We start from the raw sequence: 21,350 nt of genomic DNA on the forward strand, positions 1-21,350 counted from the left end.
CTTTTCTACCCGGAATCCGACAGTCCGCATTTGCCGGGCTGTGCAGCCCACCGTGGTTCATCTCCTCTGTTCCTTGTCGTTGTTTTACTTTTCCTGCTGGTCTTTGTGTTCTGTGATGCAGCCCTTGTGCCCATGGTGGCTGACGCGTTGGCGCCATAACCACGGGGACTGCCCGGGGGTCTGCGGCAGAGCCCTCGACTCCGTCTGCGAGGCTCACGGGACACGTCTGCCTGCTTGGCCCTTGTGACGTTGTGCATGTTGTACATTTTGTCATAAACCCCGTTCTGCATTGTTACCGTTTTTGCTTATTCCCCGTTGACGTGAGGAGGCACAAGGGCAAGGTCGTGGAGGTTCATTCAGCCACTCTCGGCCACGTGGGATTGGTGGGCACGTCTCCACGCGGTTCTGCTGCTGGAAACAGGGCATGTGGGCTGGCCACGAGTCCTGTCAGTGTCCGTGTTTCTGAGAAAACTCTTCGTTTTTGTCCTCATGTGTGGAATTTCTTGTCACTGGTGCAGAACGTGGCTGACAGGCGTTTCCTGCGTTCTCGCCAAGGACGGCACTCTGGTCCTCCGGACGAAACACGCGGAGGATGTCTTTTTTCTCTGACCATTTGCAAGATTTTCCCTTCACCGGTGGCTTTAAGCGATTTGATTTGGATGTGCCTCTGCGTGGTTTCCTTCCTGGTGTTTGGGGTCCCACCTCGATCGGTGTACGGGTTCCGTCATCTTGGGAGGAAGCTCTCGGGTTTTCCTGATGCGCCTTGCCCTTGACTGTTGTGACCCGCATCCGTGCCGGCGTTAGTTATCTCCGTTCCTCCGAGTGTTCCCGTGCAAACCAGTCCGAGGGCAGAGCTCGCCGGGGAGTGTGTTCACATCCGTCCCTCCTGTGCCCCGTCCTTTCTCCTCCTCGGGCTTCCCTTGGGCTTGAGCCAGAGGCCGGGACCTACAGGGCAGCTGCATGGACTCACTGGGACCCTCGCATCTCGTGCCTTGGCTTTCTGGCCCAAGAAACGTGAGAGGCGGAATGGCCCGGTGGCCCGCTGTCCCTCCCTGCCCCACCGTCCTTGTCCCGGGAGCCGCTCCGAGCTGTCGGTGCCGCGTGCCTGGAGCGTGCCCACCCGCGGGCTGGGGGTCACGGCTGGGTGGCGCTCTTTCCGCAGACGTGCTGTGCACGCGCCATCGGGCTTGCATGCGGCAGACCGACGGGGGAACGAGGGGCTCTGGCTGGAACGTCCAGCGCAGGAGGGAGGCTGGAGTGGGGCCGAGCGCAGTCAGAACCGGGACCAGCTGGGAGGAGGATGCGGCGCGCCTGTTGTCCATGCTCCGCTCGGGCTGACCCCAGGGCAGATGTGAAGTGGTCGGCGTGTGTGCAGGATGGCCCGAGGGGCGCGACCCCCGCTTCCAGAACGCGGGTGCACTCATGGGTGCGTGCTATCAGGGGAGGCTGCAGGGACGGTCCCAGAAGAACTGTGGTTCCCCCAGAGTCGTGCACCCCGAGTTTTACTTTTCGGAGCTTCCTGCATCGCTTGGGATGAGGCTTTCCTTATTTCTTAATGCGCAGGAAATCAACATCATTTCCCTCAAAACCAGTAGTGTCTGGATTTCCAAGGATCTTGTTTCTGGGAGGCCGCCCGCAGAAACTCGCCCTCACCCTGCCTGCTGGCGGCCGCCCCGGTGCTCCTGCGAGGTCCCTGGGAGGCGGGAGCGGCAGCGGGAATCAGGGCGTCCTGCTCTGGGTGCTGTTTCCTTGGGCAGACACTGCCTTTGCCGCTGGAGGGCTGGCTGCACGCCCATGGGCCACGTGGGGTTGTGGTGGCCCAGGGACCACCAAGGGAGCACGTCCTTTGCGTGCCCCTGAAGCTGGAGTCCCAAGCAGACAGCTTGAACCACGTTGGCATGTCCTTTCTGGGAGAAGGTTCCGTGGCCCCTGGAGTGTGACCGTTACTGCCTGGACCATGAGTGTTGGCAGGGGGCTTGGGGACCTTCTCCCCAGGGTCACTCACTGGTCCTTCCTGCTCTGCCTGCTTCTGGGGGGCAGAGATGTAGCCTGGGGCTGTGCCTCAGGGGTCCCTCAGGGAGGGGACGTCCACTCTGCGTCCACGGCGGCTCAGAGCTGTGGCGTGGCTCCTCCTAGGAAGGTGTGGGGAGCCCAGCTCATGCGATGCTCCTGGGCTCATGGTCAGGGAAGGTGCAGGGAGAGGCATGGTGGTCTGGGCGGGTGGCCTTGCCTGCCATGCAAGGGAGGAACGCGGTCGGTCCCCCGTGTGACACGGAGGAGGCAGGGCTCTCTGCGGTGCGCCTACTGTGAACAATCTAGCCTAGATCATGGGAGCAGCCTGCACAGGTCAGACCCAGCCCTGCCCTCAGGGGCTCCAGAACTCCTGTATGGAAATTTCTCTCCTGTGTGGTGGGCAGGGGGCGTGGCAGCCTCTGCCAAACACCTGTTCCCTCCTGTCGACATTGGCTGACGTCTGTCCTGTCTTGCTTGGTCATGCCTTTCCTCCGAGTCCTAGATGTCACCTCACCTTGTGCCCACAGCCTTGGCCCTTGCCCTTCTCTTGAGCACGACTGGCCACAGCGATGCCTTGTCACCCGCCCAGTGGACAGATTCCCTCTGGGCCCCGTCACCTGCTTGTCACGTCAGGCATCCTTCCCTCAGCAACCTTGTTCCAGGCGGGGTACTTGTCTGGGTGTAATTTGTGGAGGGCACTGACCACCGGCACAGAGCCGGTGCCGTGTGTCACAGCCCCTCAATCCCAGAAGACGGGCACGGCAGGGTGTGCGGGAGGCTGAGGGGCTGGGGGAGCATGGCCGGGATCGCTCGGGGTTTCCACGGAGGAAGAGGTGAGGCTGATGAGGGGACGTGGACCCTGGGCTCCGGGTGTCCCCTGTCCTGGCAACCCGGCCTGGGGGACAGAGCGGGTTTGCGGCTGGGTGTGGGGGTGCAGAGAGGATGTGGGGCTGTGGGCTCCGGACCCCTGGGGTTGGTGGAGTAGGAACAAGCAGGACCTAAATCAGCAAGTTCCCCTGATGCCCATCAGGACACAGACAGAAAACGGGAACACGCACATCGGACCCTTGGGGCCCCCTCCTGTCACCTCCCCTGAGCCCGCAGGCCACCAGCGCTGGGGCTCGGGTCCCTGGGTTTTCCCTGTGTGTTGGGGAGCCTCCCAGAAGCTCCAGCGGTTTCCCCATTCCTCCCCTGGCGTGTCCATCGCCAGCTCCCGGCCAGGTGCAGCGTGTGTCGTGGTTCCTATGGCTCCCACGTGTGTGACCCCCCTACCACCTGCTTCCTGTCACGTCACACCTAGGTGCTGGGGCAGGTGCCCCAAAGGCGGGCTGCTTGGCTATTCACTGGGGTGCGTGTTTCCTGTCATTTTTCCCGCTCTTGTTAGCTTGTGATTCTCTAAATAGAAGAATGTTCTCACGTCCGCTGATGGGTGATCCTCCAAAGCCGTACGTGCTTGGCTTGCGGCACGGGTCCGTTTTCCAGATGAGGGATCCGTGCCCTAGAACGTGCCAGGGGCGAGCGGGGAGCTTCTTCCTCCTGGTGCTCCATTCCGGGTGTTACTGGGGTCTGTGGACTGGGTGTGCGTGGACACCTTCCGTCCGTTCCCGCTGTGCACGCTCATGACTCCCACCCGTGGGCGCCCAGCCTGGTGCCTCCGGTCTCCCTTGGACGGGACTGTCCCTCACCCATGTCCAGGGACAGCGCCACACAGACGCAGCTTCTCTGGTAGCCTGGCTTCCTCCCAGAGCGGGTAGGTGGCCTGCTGGTACTCGGCCTCTCAGGGCACGGGGACGGGCATATTTTTTTGAAAAATAACAGCAAATTCTGAGTTTGTGTGGGTGTTTCCAACTCAGCAAATAACTTCACTCCTTCTATTTTTTTTTTTTAAGATTTTATTTATTTATTTGACAGACAGAGATCACAGGTAGGCAGAGAGGCAGGCAGAGAGAGAGGGGGAAGCAGGCTCCCTGCTAAGCAGAGAGCCCAATGCAGGGCTCAATTTCAGGACCCTGAGACCATGATCCAAGCAGAAGGCAGAGGCTTAACCCACTGAGCCACCCAGGCGCCCCTTCACTCCTTCGGTTTTTGATTCCCTGTCTCCACTCCCTCGAGGCTGGAAGCCTGCAACGGTGAGGTCGTTGGCTTGTTTCGTGGGTTTGTATACCATCGGGTCAGAAGAAGGTCGTCAGTGCCAACACCCGCAACAGGGCCGCCACGTGTGGTTTAGTCCTCCGCCAGCTGTTTCTTTGTTTTGTCCTTGGCCGACATCCCACTGGCCATGATGTCGCATCCCCTGGAATAATGACCTGCGCAGCCACATTTGGACACGGTTCCCTTAGGCTTATTTCATTTTGTTTTCTGGGCATTGCTGTTTGCAACTTAACTTTTTTACAAGGAGATTTATTTAGGTATTTGAGAGATGCAGAGGGAGAGAGAGCTCCCAGCAGACCCCCCAGGAAGCACAGAGCCCAATGTGGGGCTTGAACTCACAGCCCTGAGATCACGACTGGAGCTGAAATCAGGAGTCAGACGCTCAAATGATTGAGCCACCCAGGTGCTCCTCAATGTCACTTTTATTTTTAATTTATTTTTAATTTTTTAAAGATTATTTATTTGACAGAAATCACAAGTAGGCAGAGAGGCAGACACAGAGGAGGAAGCAGGCTTTCTGCTGAGCAGAGAGTCTAATGCAGGGCTCGATCCCAGGACCCTGGGATCATGACCTGAGCTGAAGGCAGAGGCTTAACCCACTGAGCCACCCAGGCGCCCCTCAATGTCATTTTTAAAAGTGTGTAAACTATTTGCACAGCTCGGTTCCTCAGTGTAGACCCGAGACCAGGGGTGCAAGGGAGGACCGCCCTGCCCGCGAGGTCAGACATCGTGCTGCGCGCGGGGCTGTCCTTCAGGAGCTCTCTCCGCTCCAGGCACCAGGAGCAGGTGCACACAAGTGACCGTCTGCTGCCGGGAGGTGCCCGTGATGGGCCCATCTGGGGCTATGAGACGGCCCCACAGCAGGACAGACATCTGCTCCTGGACAGTCCCTCCTGGCGGGCGGAGGATCTGGGACAGCAGGCCCCCATCTCACCCAGGGGCCCGCGCAAATGAACAGAGCAGATGCCGTAGTGGAACGGAAGTGGAAGCAAATGGTGACGTGTGCCCCTCCCAGTGATCGCCACTGCTTACGTCATAGGGTCCCTGCCCTCCGAGGCCCCCGAGCTGCCTGCATGGCAGGCCCGGCCGGTCAGAGCTCGTCCGTGAGCCTGCAGTCCCCACCCGGCGGGCTCAGCGTGAGGCCTTCCCACCTGGATCCCCCTACAGCCGTCTGGGTTCCGTTGGCTACTCCGTCCCCCAGCCTGGGTGGAGGGACTGTCTGGATGCGGAGGACAGAGGTCTCGGGAACAGCTGTGCTGTCGTCGTAAAGGTTTGGGCTCAGCTCCAGGAACCACGGGGAAGATTTTTAATCAAAACACACCAAGGTCAATGAAAACACCTCTTTGGTCTCTCAAGCTGGTCAGCGACAGCCAGGACATCGGACAAGAGAAGGACAAGACGAAACGTTAGCCACTTACTGCCCCCATCTGCTGGGGGCCGCGTCCTGTCCCAGCCCTGCAGCGGCCGGCGAGGAGGAGCCAAGGCTTTGTGCTGGGGGACGGTCACCAAGGTCACGTCTGCCGCTGACAGGCTGCAATCAGGAGGCCGTGGCCCCGGACGCCCCCTGCTAAGTGGCTTTGCCCCCGGCCCTCACGTGGGGATCAGCTGTGCAGAGCAGTAACATTCACCCTCGGGGCTCCCCGTGGGCACCTCCCCACCTTCATGCAGCTCACACACACCTGCCCATCCCGACACAGGACACGCAGAGAAGGGCAGGAGGCCGCGGGGGGCAGAGGGACGCCCCATGCAGGGGCTGATGGGCACATGTCACTCTTGAGGTACCAGCTCCGGCGATGGGTGCCCCCCCCGAAATCATCAGCAAGAATAGTGCCGACCCGTCCGTGGGCTCTTCGGTGGGGCGGGGGGGGGGGCGCCTGGAACCCCAGACTGATCCCTAGGAGGACGTTCCGACAGCCAGGAACGGGATGAGTCTTGGCAGTGGCTCCTGGTGTCCTGCCTGGGCCCTGGGCGGGGGGCCAGCAAGAGGGGAGAGGAGCTCCCGGTCGCTGGCCTGCTTTGACGGCTGGGGACAGGGACGATGGGGACAGTGGGTTCCCGTGTCCAGCTCCAGTGTTGCCCGCTGGCCTGGAGGCTTGGGGAGCGTGGCCAGAGAAGCCTGGCGGGCTGACTCCCAGGGCCCAGGCCTTGGCTCTGCAGTGGGGATGTCTGCCGCCGGCCATCTGCCTCTGGGCTCCCCAACATCGTCAATGGGACAGGTTGCCCCCGGCATGGCCTTTCTGTGGGACGCCGGGACGTGCTCTCAGAGCAGGAGCTGTGGGGCTCTGGGCGTGCAGGACATCTCGGGACCTGTGAGGTTCTCCTCACCTGGGACGCGCTGGCGAGACCAACCCCTTGCAGAGGCCCACGGGTCCGAGGCCATGGGACCCCTGCAACGTGGAGAGAAGCCATGCTTCTCAATGCCTGTTTGTTCTTAGAAATGTCCTGTGTTTTCATGAAATTTGGTGTGTGGACGGCAGTGGATTTGCTGTCACTTTTCTGTGCGTTAGTGCATTTCGTAGAGTGTCTCCACTGTATGTCGTGGTGGACGTCCACAGACAGGACCCGCTCATGGGAAGGAGTTTTGTGAGGCCGTCCATTATTTTAGGGATGTGAATGCGAGCTTTCTGGGGGCATCCGAGATGTGAAACTGCAGTCACAGCCATGTCACAGCCATGTCACAGCCGAGACCGATGGGCTGGCCCACAGCAGGCGCCGGAAAGCCCCTCCCCCTGGGACTGAGGTGGGCGCGACAATCTTAGTGTTGGATAAATGCTGTGGCGGACGTTCTGGGTGTCCCTGTGGGCGGTGAGGTCAGGGTGCAGACCCTGGCGGTCCCCTTGGGGCTCGGGGCCCTGGCAGGTGATTCTTTGGTGACAGCTGCCCACATGTCCCTTGGACCTCCACCTCAGGGACACTCGGGGGCGTGCACCTGCCCGATGGTGGCTGGTGTGTGTGTATGTGAGAGGTCTGACGTGACGCACAGTGTCCATCACGAGGCCATCGGAGCCGGAGGCCAGGAGGGGCGCTGTGCTGGACACCCGGGGCAGAGAACATCCCCGGGAAAGCTGCTGGCTCTGACTTGGGGCAGCTTCCCAACCTTGAACGGTGCACGGGTTTGGCCAGGTGGGTGAGGGACAGGCGGGGTGGACCCCTGTGTGGGAACAGGCCTGTGCTCCGGAGTGCCAGCCCCCAGGCGCGTCACTAATGTGCGCTCTGTTCTCTTGGCCCCAGGAGAACCACTGCCGCCGCATCAAGATCCTTGGGGACTGCTACTACTGTGTGTCGGGCCTCACCCAGCCCAAGACCGACCATGCCCACTGCTGCGTGGAGATGGGGCTGGACATGATCGACACCATCACGTGAGTGCGTGAGAGGAGCCGTCCCCCTCACGCCCCCATGGGCCCCGCGGGCCTGCGCTGTGCTGGCCGGTCTGTCCCGAGGGGCCGGCGGTCCCCCGGCTGCAGAGAGCCGGGCTGCACGGTGAGGCGGGGTAGGGGAGCTCCCGCCCAAGCTGGCTGCCCCAAGACCTCCCATCTGTGGTTTGCTGGGACGTGTCCTCATCCGTGGCCAACCGGGACGTGGTCTGGGATGCATCAGGGGTGCAGAAAGGTACCAGCTTCACCACTTGGCTAGACAGGACACCCAGGGAGTCAGTGGGGATGTCCGGCTCCAGTCCAGCCGAGTCCCATTGAACGGGGCTGCTCGTGCTCGTCTTCGCGCGCAGGGGTTGGTGGGGGCTCTCTGCCGAGGGCGCTCCAAGGGGGCAGGGGCATCTCCCGGGAGCACCACGGGCCGACCGGACCTTTCAAGCCAGCCCCTTCCTGTCGGAGTGGGATGAAGAGTGAGGGACCCTCTGTCGTCCAGGGAAGGCATGGGGCTGGGGGGCCGAGCTGGCGGCCCCTCTGAGCAGTGTGGAGCAGTGGGTGTGGTCCGGGGGCATGAGGTTAACGGGGACCGGTGTAAGGGTCCACACTCGGAACCGGGAAGTGGTGGCCTCACAGTTGTATGGGAAACACAGAAGAACAGAGAGAGAAATGCAAACCAGGAGGCGTGGCGGGGCTGACCTCGCAGACGGGCCCTGCAAGGCAGGGTGGGGGCATCCATGAGCGTCCAGGAGGGGGTCCCCGTGCCAGTGGCGGCAGATCTGTGGTGGAGAGACAGACGCCCAGTGCTGGGGTCAGGGGAGGAAGACAGCCCAGGGATGCCGGCGGTCTGCTGCAGCTGAGGGGTCCCCTGGGTGGACGGGGTCTCCAGAGCAGGGGGTGGTTGGGGCCAGTTCATGCAGACCCCGTGGCGATTCCGGGGAGCTCAGGATCGGGGGACGCCGCTCGTTCCGCCCGGGGGTGACCCGCTCACCAGCCGCACATCCAGTAGGGTTGCTCACTGTGCAAACATGATAGTTCTCCCATGTGTGCGCTCAGGACGGGCTTGCGGGGGGGGGGGGCGTCTCCTGCCACGGGATGGGGCGGTGCCAAGGATGATACCAGGGAGGGGACGGATCTTCTGGAGGGCAGGTGCGTTCAGGCCCCGCCCCCTGACTGGGTGCTGACCGCTCCCGGGGCTGGAGAGGGGCCCAGCCTGTGTTCCTGGTCCGGCGGCTGTTGGGAAGGTTTCAGTTTCTGTGTTGAGGACTACACCAGGAACTGGTGTGGAAGTGAAAGCCCAGGGCTCCCCGGGAAGCGTGTGGGCAGCTCCTCTGCACGGGCCCCTCCAGCTGCAAAGTGTCAGACTTGCACATCAGGCCGGCGTGCAGGGCAAGGCCAGGTGTCTTGGTTTGCGGCGCTGGATCAGGGGGCATAGATGGCGTGGGCTCTGTCCTCCAGGACCCACCCTTGAGCTGGTGCGGCTGCCGTGGCCACTGGCAGACCCCGACGCAGCTGGCCGGAGTAGGGGTGGCCCAGGGTGGGAGGCCGTCTCCGTGGCTCTGGAGGCCCCTCTCCCGTCTCCTCTGTTCACGGCACATGTGTCTCGATGAGACCATCCCTGACACATGGTTTACTGTGACGTGAGTGTCCGGGTAACTGTGCGTCTTCTGGTACCAGGATCCAGACGTGAGGCAGAACCTTCTGGAAGAGGTGAGGGTGTGCGGGTGGCAGGATTGGGTCCCCGTGCCCTTCGCCCCTTCCTGGCTGCCGTGGTGGAAATGCTGTGAAATGAGCAGAAACACCATTGCCTGTTTTCTTGCTCACGTTTTCCTGTGTTCCTTTCCTTCGCAAATTAAAAAAAAAAAAAAATTCCAAAATTTTAACCCTGTTGTGTTTGTTTCTGCACCTCTCACTAGAGGTTGACCCATGACTGAGAAGTTAAAATTGAGAGAAAATGCATTTCATATGCACAAAGTTTGGTAGGTGTCGAGGACACATCTACCGTCAGACCCCCGAGTAAGTGTTGCTGTAAACCCCCGACTCGTGGACTTCCGGACGACGCGCACTGGGGACCCTGGACCCGACGGGAAGCACTCCGGTCGCTGCTGTCCAGGCTCCTCACGGACCGTCTCCCGGTGTTTCTGCACCTGGGTCTGCCGGAGCGGGTTAGCGGCTTGTGGGCTGTGGCCTTGGTCCTGGAGGTGCCAGGGTAGCTGGGCGGCCGTCGGAGCCCGTCAGTGCTCATTCAGCCTGTCCTGGATTGTACACAGGGGAACAGAGACTGGGAGAGGGCAGGGGTTGGCTGGGCTGATGGGATGTCCCTAGAAATCAGGGGCCTCCCTGCTCACGTGTGCTCCCCATGCGGAGTGGCCGCCTTTGCCCATTTGAGGGTCTGAGAGCCAAAGTCTCTGGATGGCCTCCTTGCCAGGCCCCATGTCCATGTCCTGTCTGTGTGTTCCAGACGGAAGACCCCATGGTTTTTATTTCACCATTGAAGCCTCTTGTCTTCTTTTAGAGTTTCTAATTAAGATGTTATAAGGGACCGGGGCACCCCCGAGGCTCTGGTCATTTGGGCCGCCAGCCTGCCTGGTGGCCAGGGTGTGGCCGGGAGCAGTCTCTGACGGACCCTGTTGAACCCTCACCAGGAATGGGGCTTTAGGGATGAAGGTGAGGATCTGGGAGGGCTTCCTGGAGGCCGCATCTCTGCTGGGCCACATCGTATTAGGAATAAGTCAGGTGAACGCACATCAGTGCCAGGTCTTAAAATAGGAAGGAGATTTGTCATTGAGTTCCCAGGCTTCCTGCTCTCCTGGGTGGGGTGGGGTTGGGCTTCTGCACATGGCAGGGCCTCAGGGCATCTTATGCTGGGAGGGGACAGAGGGCAGCTTGTCTGGCGGGCCGTCCCTGTGTGTCTCATGTTTCCTGGTCTCTTCCCCTCGTGACAGACCTCTCTCCATGGGGCTCCCGTGTCCCAGGCTGCGGCTCAGCCTCCTGGCCCTTTCTGGTTGGGCTTTGCCATGGACGGGGGAGGCCCGTTGGACACACCTGCCACGGGGCCCCCTGTGGACAGGCCACCGTCTCACGGCTCAGCGCTCCCTCCCACGAGGCCTCGTTGCACTCCTGTCCCTTGGAGCCCACCAAGAGCCCGCTGCTTCCTCAACGACATGCTGTAGTGTGTTCTGTAATAACGTAACTTCTGCCCGCTGGGGGAGAGTGGAAAACACAGGAAGACAGCATCGGAGGGCCTTGGCACGGCTGCCGCATGTCCCCTTTGTTCTGACTTGTGCACTGTGTGCCTCTGACCGTGGTGGCGAGTCCTAGAGCTGGGGAAGGTGTGCCTGGTACCCCTTGGTCACCCCACATGACCGCTTGCACAGAGCTGCCTGCAGCAGGCAGTGTCCCCGGAGGCTGCAGGGACTCACACTGTCCCGTGTTCCCCAGCTTGGGGGTGATCTCCCCACCTGGGCCTGCCGCCTGATTTTGACATCCACACACTTCTCATCCCATAAAGTCTACTCGAGGGTCAGGTCTGGAGCTTGGGGTCAGACCCTGGCCGTTCCCAGGTTGCTGCTGGCGGTCGTCACAGCGGCCTCTGGCCAGTGAGCAGGCACGAGCTCCTGACCGGGTCAGGGGGCTACAGAGCAGATTGGAGGTCCCAGTTCATGTCCCATGGGGGTTGCTCTGGGTGGGGAGGGACAAGGGTTGGCATGGACACACCGTGAGATGCCCGGGGGCCAGGGAGCTGGGGATCCTGGCCTGGAGCAGCCCTGCCCACCTGGGGCCATGCCCGGGAATCGTGGTCCCGTGCTCCCGCCTCTCCAGGCTCCCCTGCATGGGCGAGCTCATGGGTGTGGACGAGGGCCCAGCCCCACCCCCATGACGTGTCTGTTGCAGGTCGGTGGCCGAGGCCACGGAGGTGGATCTGAACATGCGTGTGGGGCTGCACACCGGCCGGGTCCTCTGCGGGGTCCTCGGCCTGCGCAAGTGGCAGTATGACGTGTGGTCCAATGACGTGACGCTGGCCAATGTCATGGAGGCTGCTGGCCTGCCTGGGTGAGTCAGGGCGAGGTGGTGCACTCTGGGCCGGAGGTGCCTGCACGGGGCCCCCGGGATCTCTGGGCTCCAGGGAAGCCAGCGGCGGACAGAGAGGAGGCCCGGTGGTCGGACCACCCCGTGCTGTCGCTTCTCTCTGCCCTGTGCTCCCCCCGGGAAGGCTGGGTGCGTTTCCACACGGTCCGTGCCATGCTCCTCTGTCCTGGTCCTCCTTCAGACGGTCCCCAGAGCCAAGGCCAGGTGCTCCCGGGTGGCCGGGAGTGGAATGGGGCCGCAGGAGGGCTCCGGGATGCTCAGCACCGGGCATCAGCAGTGCTCGCCCCCGTGGCTGCCTGCGTGGTGCGTCTGTTACGTGTGCGCCTGCGGGGACGCCCCTGGCTCTGCCCCTTCCGTCCCCCACTGCCTGCCCCAGAGGCCCGGTGTCCCTGGGATGCTTCCTTCCTCCTCCCTCCTGGACGGCCCGTGGGGGACACGGCTGACACAGGCAGCATCTGTCCTGACACGCCTTTCAAGGTGGGCTCAGAGGTCGTGCCACTGTCCTCTTGGGCCTGGCCGTCTCTGGGCACCTGACCCCTGGACACTTACAGCCACCCACAGACCTGTCCCTCCCACACGCCGTCTGTCATCCTCCACCCGTCCATTCTGCAAACACCCACCGTCTGCCACTGGGCGTCCAGAGAATGTGGCCAGACCGATGGGTGGATGGACGGACAGACGGATGGAAGGATGGAATTCACATGTGACTCCCCAATCCCAGTTTCATGCTGGGACCCCTGCGGCTAGGTTTCTGGGCTCCTCCTTGAGGCTCGAGTCTCTGAGCAGTCTGCCTGGAGGGACCAAGGCCAGGCTGGGGCACAATGGAAGGTCTCACACACCCCGCCTTGTGGCCTCGTACTGCCATGATTTCCCCAAACTCGTGTGCTGGGTGCACGGGCCAGGCTGCCACAAAGCGGTGGGCCTGGGTCCTGAGCAAACTCTGCCTGCTCCAGGGGTCTCGGGGGAGCCACGGTGGGCATCACCATCACCGCCCCCGCCTCCACCCAGCTCCAGACCTGCGTCCCCTTCCCCCTGCCAGCTGGGACTGTCACATGCATAACTGGGCCTCCAGTCCCACAGGACTGAGACGCAGTGGACGCCGGGCATCTCCTCCCCGTCTGTCCAGGGAGGGTGCTCCCGGGGCTGACTCCGGGCTGGCCAGGCTGTGCCTCGGCTGGAACCCCCGGTGGCGTCCGCTCCCACCGTGTGCTTACACCCGAGACCCCTGCTCCGTCCCCGAGCCTGGAACGCTGGCCGCTGACAGTTCTGTGACTCTGCGGTGGGGTGCGCCCCCCATGCCCATTGCGGGAGGAGGACGCTGAGTGCAGGGGCAGACGCCTATGCACCTCCTTACAGACAGCCTCGGTGCTGGGTGTCCCTTTGCAGTTCAGGGCTAGGCTGGCGGTGACCGTGTCCCAGAGCCCAGAGCCCGGAGGCTGTCCCAGAGCCACAAGGCGGCAGGGGCTCTTGTGCTCTGGTGCCTGGTTTTTCCTGTAGGGAATGGAGGGGACACAGTGGTGTGGGGACTCTGGGCTCGTAGGTGCTTTGCTCGCTGTGGGCGGTAGCTTTGGGCCCCGAGGCCCCGTGCTCAGGTGTCTGGGAGGAGCCAGAGCTGCGGGGTCCTGGGGGCCACTGTGGCTCCTGGGCTTGTGGCTGTGCTCAGGAGATGCGGGCTGAGGGTTTCTTCTTCCATCACCTGGAAACACACTGGGGTGAGCATGAGGGCTGTCCCATCCCGTGTGGGGGAGGGGCAGCATGGTATCCTTTCTCCTCCCCCAATTGCCTCCCTTCTGCCTCCTGCTCCTGCTGACACTGGGCCCACTGTGCCCCTGTACAGGCTCTGAGCACCCCCCCGCAACTCCCCTCTTGCTGGGCTCCCTCCCCCTCTTCTTCCCAGGTGACCCATGCTGCCCAGCGACCCGGGGAGGGCCCCTCCCGGTCCTCGTGTCTGCCGCCACCGCAGGCCCCAGGCACGGCTGTGCTGCTGTTTTGCAGGAAGGTCCACATCACGAAGACGACCCTGGCTTGCTTGAACGGGGACTACGAGGTGGAGCCGGGGCACGGGCACGAGAGGAACAGTTTCCTGAAGGCTCACAACATCGAGACCTTCTTCATCGTGCCGTCACACCGGCGGAAGGTGGGCTCCGGGACCCGCTCGCCTGGGCCTGGGCCTTTGGCTGGGCGAGCTCCTGGACCCCCGGTCGGGGCCCGGGGTCCGCTCAGGCACTCAACCATCCTGCATCCTCTGCCTCCCCTCATCTCCCTGGGCCTTTACCCTGCTCCTGCAAAACAGGACAGGGATGGGGGTGCACTGGGCACACAGGGGGCCTGTGACCGTCGTGTGGGGCACCCGAGGTCGCTCTGTGTAAGGGAACTGACCTGGACGTGCTCGGGAGGGCTAGACCCTCCAGAGTTCAGGGTAGTGATGGAGGGCGCAGGGGAGGGGCTCAGAGATCAACTGGGGGGTACAGGGTATAGGTGAGGGTCTCAGGGCACAGATGGCCCCAGTACTCCTTCAGGACATAAGCAGGTGGGATAGGAGGAAGAGCTTCAAGCTTTGCTGTCCTGTGTCCATGGATCAGGGCTGTGCTATCCCTCGTGCCCTAGGGACTGTGGCTGTGGTGGGCTCCGGGCCAGGGCAGGCTGGGCTCAGTGAGCTCACTCCGGAAGAAGGGGAAGGAGGGTATGGCAGGTGTTGGTGGTGTGGAGGAGGGCCGGGTAAGGCGTTGGTGCTGGACCCCAGGATAGCAGGAGTCACCCATGTGGGTGTGGAAGGTGGGTCTGAGGGACAGGGAACCCGGAGGTGAGTGGGTGGTGGTCCGCAGCCAGCTGCTGGCCCAGCCAGTGACGTCCAGGCTCCAGGGTCCCCCCGTGGCCTGGCCCCAAACCTTCCCACAGCTCCACTGGAGGACTGAGGCCTCACTCTGGTTTTCAGAGGCCCTGGGTGTAGCTGAGAGCCGTGTGCTGTGGGCCTGGCTTGCTGGTTCTGTCCACCTCTGTGTGTCCTTGAGCACACGGTCCCCGTGACCTCCCTGTCCCCGTCAGGTTCCTGCTCCCGGCCCGGGGGCAAGGGCGCAGCGCGGGTCTGCTGACCGGTGTCTGTGTGTCGGCTGCCGGCACAGATATTTCCAGGGCTGATCCTGTCCGACATCAAGCCCGCCAAGAGGATGAAGTTCAAGACCGTGTGTTACCTGCTGGTGCAGCTCATGCACTGTCGGAAGATGTTCAAGGCGGAGATCCCCTTCTCCAACGTCATGACCTGCGAGGACGATGACAAGGTAGGGGACCTCCTGCCCCTGTGGGGACCTCCCCACCCAGGGCCGCCTGGCCCTGTGTGCTCTCCAAAGTGTAAATGCTGTTCAAAGCCAGGCTGCTAGTGTGTTCCTGGAAAAATCTTTCTATCGTCTTGCCTTTTTTTTTTTTTTTTTTTTTCAACTTGGACTTCCATGTGTTTGTGGGTAAACATGTGCGTGGACCCCAAGCAGCTGTCCCTGAGGTTATCCATGCTGGTCAGATGCTCTGCCATGAGGTCTGGAGCCTTGGAGATGGCCCATGAGCCCGGGTGCCATTGGGCAGGCTTGTCTCTGGCTGCCTCCACCGCCGGGTCTTCTGCTGTGCACCTGCTCGCCCCTCTTTGTGTTCAAAGCTGTCCAGTCCATGGAAGGTGGCCTCCGCTGGGGGTGCCAGCCTTGTGGCCTGGCTGCCAGGATTTTCCCCCTTTCCTCTCGGGTTGGTCATAGCTGTCTCTGGGTGTTCTGGTCTTCTGCTGGGTTTGGGGGGCAGTGCTGCTCCGTGGGGGTCCCAGAGTCCACTTCAACCATGTTGGTCTTGTGTCTCAAGGGGCAGAGACCCTGGTCATCTGGGGCAGGGGTTGCATCCCAGGAGCCTGGGATAAGCCTGGAGTGCCACCCCTTTCCCCTCTGTGTCCTCATGTCCTGGGCCCCCCAGCCCAGTGTGGCTCCGTCCGTGACCTATGTCCATTTGCCAAGAACACGCTGCTACTGTTTTCCCTGCCGTCCGGGATATTGTGCGGTGACAGGGAACTCCATCCCTGCAGTTCTGGGGTTGTTCAGGAAGAAGCGAGATTCTGCCAGGCACTCCTGGGGGTTCTTGCCGCATAGGTTTTTGTGGTTTTGACTGTGAGCGCACATTTGCGAGAATTTTGCTGGAAGTTCTTGAAGAGCTGTGCTGACGTGGGTTCTATCATGACTGGCCTTCCCCTCGGCCAGTGTGCTCGGTGGATTTTGGAAGTCCCAGGCAGGCAGACGTGTGCAAATGTGTTCCTGGGGGGGTCCCCTTTGTGCAGACCCTGGTCTAAGAGTGTCCCCCATGCAAGGGCTCCCCTCACTGGTGTTTGTGATGGGGCCACTGGAGGCAGGCCGTCTTAGAGCTTTGACCTCACTGCCTGCCCTGCTCTCGCCCCGTGTCGCTGTAGCTGGCTCGTGAGGGATGATGGGCTCTCTAAGCTCCCCGGGTCTCAGACAGCAGCAGTAGGTCAGTCACCTGCCCAGCCTGGGTTCCCACATCTGGATGTCCTCTAGTGACTTTCTTACCAGCTTCACGTGCATTTGAAAGTGTGTGTGCGTGCACATGTATGAGGGTGTATTTGGGTGTAGGCACGTGCACACACACATGTGCGTGCACCACTGTGTCACACGAGTGTGCATGTACACACATGTATATGAATTGTGCACATGCATGCACGTGTGAGTGTGCGTGAATATGTCTATGCAAGTATGTGCTGATGTGGGCACTGATGTAGGCATGAGTGTGCACATGTGCATGCACTCCATGTGCACGCATGAGTGTGCACATGTGGACATGTGAGTGTGATGCATGAGCGTGTGCATGGAAGTGTTCACATGAGTGTGTGCATGTATGAGTGTACACATACACATGTGCCTGCACGTATGGGTGTGTGCACACACGAGTGCACATGTGCATGCACACACATGTGCCTGTGTGATGAGTGTGAATGCATGTGTGTACATGTCTGCGCGTACAAGTGTGCGTGTACACGAGTGTGATGCACACACGTGAGTGTGCATGCATGAGTTTGTGCGTGCAAGTGTCCACATGAATGTACGTATGAGTGGTGCACACGTGTGCTCGTGGTGGGTTGTGCATGTGTGCATGAGTGTGCACATGTGTGCATGCACGCCTGTGTATGTATGTAGGTGTGCGTTACATGTGTGTGTGCACACACGTGTGCCTGAGTGTATAGGTGCATGCATGTATGCGTGTGCATGTATGAATGCACAAACGTGTGCGTGCACATGCATGCCTGAGTGTATGGGTATGTATACGTGCACATGTGTGTGTGGCCCTTCCCTCCCTGTTGTCTGCAGTCGCTACTGGATCCCTCGCCCCCGTCCTGCTCCTCCTGCCCCTCCTGAGAGCACAGAGCCGGTTTCCTCCTGTCCCTGCATCCTGATCCTAGCCCAGCCCCTGACACCCCAAATCTGAGTGCGGGGGGCCTCCCAGGTCAGGGTCCGCCCACCTTGAGACTCTGCTCCTTCATCTCCGTGTGCTGCAGCCTCCCTCTTTGGGGGACACCTGCTGCCTCACGCTCTCCCGGGTGCCTAATGCACGGGCAGGTGTGCGCCCCTGCCATTGTCCCTGTCACCATGCCTGGTGCCCCAGCATCCAAGGCCGAGCCCCCCAACCGTCCTGTGGTTTCAGGGCTTACCATCTGCACACAGCTCCCTGAGCTGAGAGGGTCTCTGAGCCCCAGGCTTCACCCCATGTCTGGTCCCTCCCCACCAGCCAGCACTCCCGGCCTCCATGGCCCGGGTGGTTCCCCTGCCAAGACTGAGGCACAGGCAGGTAGTCGGTTGGGGGCCCGCGGCTTCCCCTCATCGTCATCTCCTCATGACGACTGAAAATAAGCCCCACCGTGCAGGATGGCAGTGTCTACATTGTGGGAGGCCCCCCAATGGTTGGGACAGGGCAGTGACAAGGCTGGTGGTCTGGACAGGGTAGAGAGGCGCAAAGGCAGGGCCGGCCCACTAGTGAGGGCACCTGGGGAGGTGACCATCTAGTGACCTGAGGGACAGGCCTTTCTGCCTGCAGACACTGTCCACATGGCCCCCAGAGCCTGCGTCCCCTTCGGCACAAGGTCTCACTGGCCTTGCGTCCCGATCATCTGCGTCCAGGCCTGACTTCCATGCGGGCGCCCTCGTGTGTGGTCAGGGTGGGGGTGCTGACGGGACAGCGCCAGGCGGGTCTGTCCCGCTGCGTACTGTGTGTCACGTGTATGAATTTAACGAAAGTCGGCGGCATGACCTACGTGTGGTTTGGTCACTTGTTTTGTCACCTGCCAGTATGGCATCACAAACGTTTCTCATATTAATAAATGTTCCTCCAAAATACGATGTTTATGTCACTGTGGGGGTCTCCAAACTGAGGATAGACTGTGTTGATTCTATGTCTATTGACGTTTAGGTCATTTATGAATCTTTTATTTCCCGGGTGGTGTGAATAACTCACAGTGTTTTTCTCACGGAGCTCGTGGACGTCTGTGGTCGCCTTGGGACACGCACGTCTGTGGGTCCCGGCTTGGCGAGAGCGGTGTGCGGTCCATGCCCACACCGCTCCCTGCGCCCTGCCCAGCCCTGCGGGTCCGCACACCTGCTCCCGCGTCTGTGTCTCCATCCCGGCCAGCAACTTTGCAAACATCGTTTCTACCATTTCGGTGGGAACTTAACAGAGAGAACATTCAGCTCATCTGACACTCATCCTGCTAACTTCCTCCTCCGCTCTTGGGTGTTCTCGATGCACGGTCAAAGCGTGACTGGCTCCTTCTCCACCTCATACTGTTTCCAGTGGGAGAGGCACTCTTTTTCCTTCTGGCTTTGCAGACTGTCACTGTGACGCTTTTGGTCAGAAGCAACCACCCACGTGGGCAAGTGTTGGCACTTCTGCAAATGAGTGGATGTGCCATTTCAGAAACTGCATTCAGTAGCTACTGAGATGACCCGTCCGGTGGTTTTCTCCCTGACTCGCACAGTGATGGGGCACAGGATCCTCTGGCGTCTCCAGGACGCTGAGTAGCTGCTCTCGCTGCCTGAGCCGCACAGTCAGGAAGCCTGCGCTATACACCCAGCCTGGGCTTATCTGCTCTCTGCCCAGGAAAGCGCCGGCTCTCCTCTCTGCCGACATAGTCATGCATGGGTCCCTCTCTTGTGGCTTCCAGTTGTTGCTGGAGTGGATGCGGTGAGCCCTGTGGCCTCCAGCAGCCCTGGGCAGGTCAGTCCCGGATGGGTCAGCCCAGGGCACAGTGGCTGTTAGCTGCTCACCACCTGGCACCCCGGCTCCAGTAGGCGTTCCCTGACTGTGGTCGGGTCTCACGCCAGGTCTGCCATCTGGTGATAGCGTGCACGGTGCTGAGAAAGCCAGGCTGAGTGTGGCATCCTTCCCTCTCAGGCCTCAGCAAGGACTATTCGAGCATGGGCATGGGGGTCTCTCAGTGCCCTCCATGCCCCTCCCCTCCTGTGTGTCCAGCCCGTTCCAACAAGAGGTTCTGTTCCTCTCACTGAGGGAACTTTGCAGCTGTTTCACCAAGGCCTTGGGTGCCCAGGCCTGGCTCCGCCCCTGTTGTGCCCTGTCCTGGGTGGGGAAGCCCGCCTGTTCCCAGGGTGACCGTCATTTCTAGAGAGTCACCTGTGAAGTGATACCTTCAGGTCAGGGCCTGGAGTCCTGGGGCATTTCTGCAGCATGAGGGGCGACCACACCAGGGAGAGCAGGGAAGGAGGGAGACGGGGGTACAGGATGGGAGAGAGCAGCCGCCTGCTGACTGCACCCCAGAGGGCCCGGTGTCGGGCAGGGCCGTGCAACGCCGTGCATCACCGTGTGCCGTCCCCAGCTTGTGCGTCGTGGGTGGGAGGTGCTTTTGCTTGTCTCTGCTGCTCTCCTGCCTCAGGGAGCAGCGTGTCTAAGCCAAGCCCCAGGGAGTGCCCTCCTGCCCACCCCCACCCAGACGAGGCCATCACTGGGTGCTGCAGGAAGTGCCGTCCTTCCTGTCCACCAGCTCACCACCCGTGTCTCCTAGCACCCACATCCCATGGTGGGGGCGCAACTGGGAGTAGAGGGGCAGATGGGTACTGGCCCCCAAGGACACCACCTCACACACGGGTGTGCTCAGAAGTCCTGCTAGCGAGCAGTGGGCTCCGTGGCATCAAAGAAAGCCCCAGTCATGGTGGCTTGAATGAGAGATTAGCTTTCGTAGGTTAAAATATCCCTGGAGAGCAGGCAAGATGGGGCTAATGTGGTGGTTTCACAATCATCTTGCACTAGAGCTTTCTGTGATACTATTATGGCTTGTCTGCTGTCACCTCATGGCCCAAAACAGATGCTGGGGCTCCAGTCATTGCATCCATGTTCCAGCTGGTGGAAAGGAAGGGGAGCAGGTGAGTATATTTCAGCTGCCAAGCCAGCTTTCCTAGCTTGCCCAGGCCTGCTCCTCCATGTCCCCACAAGCCCTGCCTATGACCAGAGCCGGTCACGTCTCCTGCCCTGGGTCAGTGAGCTGAGTGGTGGCTGTCAGCCTCCCAGGAGCCCACCCCGCAGCCTGGCCTTTCTTCCCGGCTTCCCAGGAGGAGCTTATAGTTCTCGATGTGTCTGCCTTGTCTGGGTCTCCATGTGGATGGGGCCTTCAGCCCGCCTGTTGTCGCCACTGAGAATACGGAGAGCCAGCTTGAGGACCCGGTCTGGGCCAGCATGTTTCCCCCTCCTCCGAGGCATGAATGTCTCAGGTCCTGTGAGAGCGCCCCTCGGGGGCCCCCTTTGTTCTCACGTGTCAGACCAGGAGGTTGGAGCATGGAGAGGTTAAGCAGCTCAGTCACGGTGCACAGAGCCCAGAGTTCAGGTCTGCACTGAAGCCACCAGCCTTCCCTTTTGCAGGTGCAGAAAGACTCGGGCAGCCAAGTTCCACAGCATAATGAGCAACAGTTTTCTCTTAACCTTGATTTTGAATCGTTTTCCAAGGAAATACATGTTTATTGTGGAATGTTGTGAAAAATATGGAAAAGAGGAAGACTGTGATCCCACCGCTAGGAGGTGGCCACAGCTGCCGTCCTGTCCCGTCATAGAGGCCGCAGGTCAGGGTGCGGCAGGTCCTCCTGTCTCGCTGCCCAGACTCCTCTGCGTGCCCAGGACGGCACAGCCCCCCAGAAATCAGCCCTGCCTGCGTTGGCCTCTGCAGACCCAGAGGCCACACCTGCTCCTCCCGGAATAACTAGCACCGTCCTGGAGATCCAGGGGCCGTGGCCCACCGGCCTTTCCCTGCATGCTAGGTGCTCACGGGACCCGACCCGCTGTCACGGGAGGTGGCGGGGTGTGGCCCCACCCCCCGGGGTCGCAGCTCACCCAGCGTCCGCATGGACCAAAACGACGGCATGGACTCTGGTGACTGGTGTGTGTGGCTCTGGCCTGTGTCATCTTGGTGGTCACACCCCAGATCCGGAGCATTTCCTTCACAGCCAAGGTCCCCCTTGTGCTGGGGTCACACCACCGCCCTCCCCAAAGCTCTCCGTCTCGTGTCTCACAATTGAGAGTGTCGTATACACCCTGTGACCTTGGCTCTTTCTTCAGACTCAGCACAAAGCCCGGGGGTCCATCCAGGCCATTCCCGCCTCCGCAGCTGCCTCCTAGCCGTGGCCGGATGTGTTCACGGTGGGGAGGGACCACCGCTGGCGTGGTCTGTTGAAGGACCTTTTGGTTGTTTCCCACTTG

General features: G+C 61.2%; 1 protein-coding gene across 1 annotated transcript in view; it reads left to right on the forward strand.

Annotated features, from left to right (window-relative positions):
* The window catches only part of ADCY1 (adenylate cyclase 1), a 94,084-nt gene that overhangs the window by 42,658 nt on the left and 30,076 nt on the right, over nucleotides 1-21,350 (forward strand). Inside the window, exons 5-8 of the mRNA XM_032304450.1 lie at nucleotides 7,396-7,523; nucleotides 11,424-11,582; nucleotides 13,614-13,755; nucleotides 14,741-14,896. Of these exons, the coding sequence (XP_032160341.1) occupies nucleotides 7,396-7,523; nucleotides 11,424-11,582; nucleotides 13,614-13,755; nucleotides 14,741-14,896 (585 nt within the window). The remainder of the gene's footprint in view (nucleotides 1-7,395; nucleotides 7,524-11,423; nucleotides 11,583-13,613; nucleotides 13,756-14,740; nucleotides 14,897-21,350) is intronic.

Source organism: Mustela erminea, chromosome 11 (genome assembly GCF_009829155.1).
Source record: "Mustela erminea isolate mMusErm1 chromosome 11, mMusErm1.Pri, whole genome shotgun sequence".
NCBI lineage: Eukaryota > Metazoa > Chordata > Mammalia > Carnivora > Mustelidae > Mustela > Mustela erminea.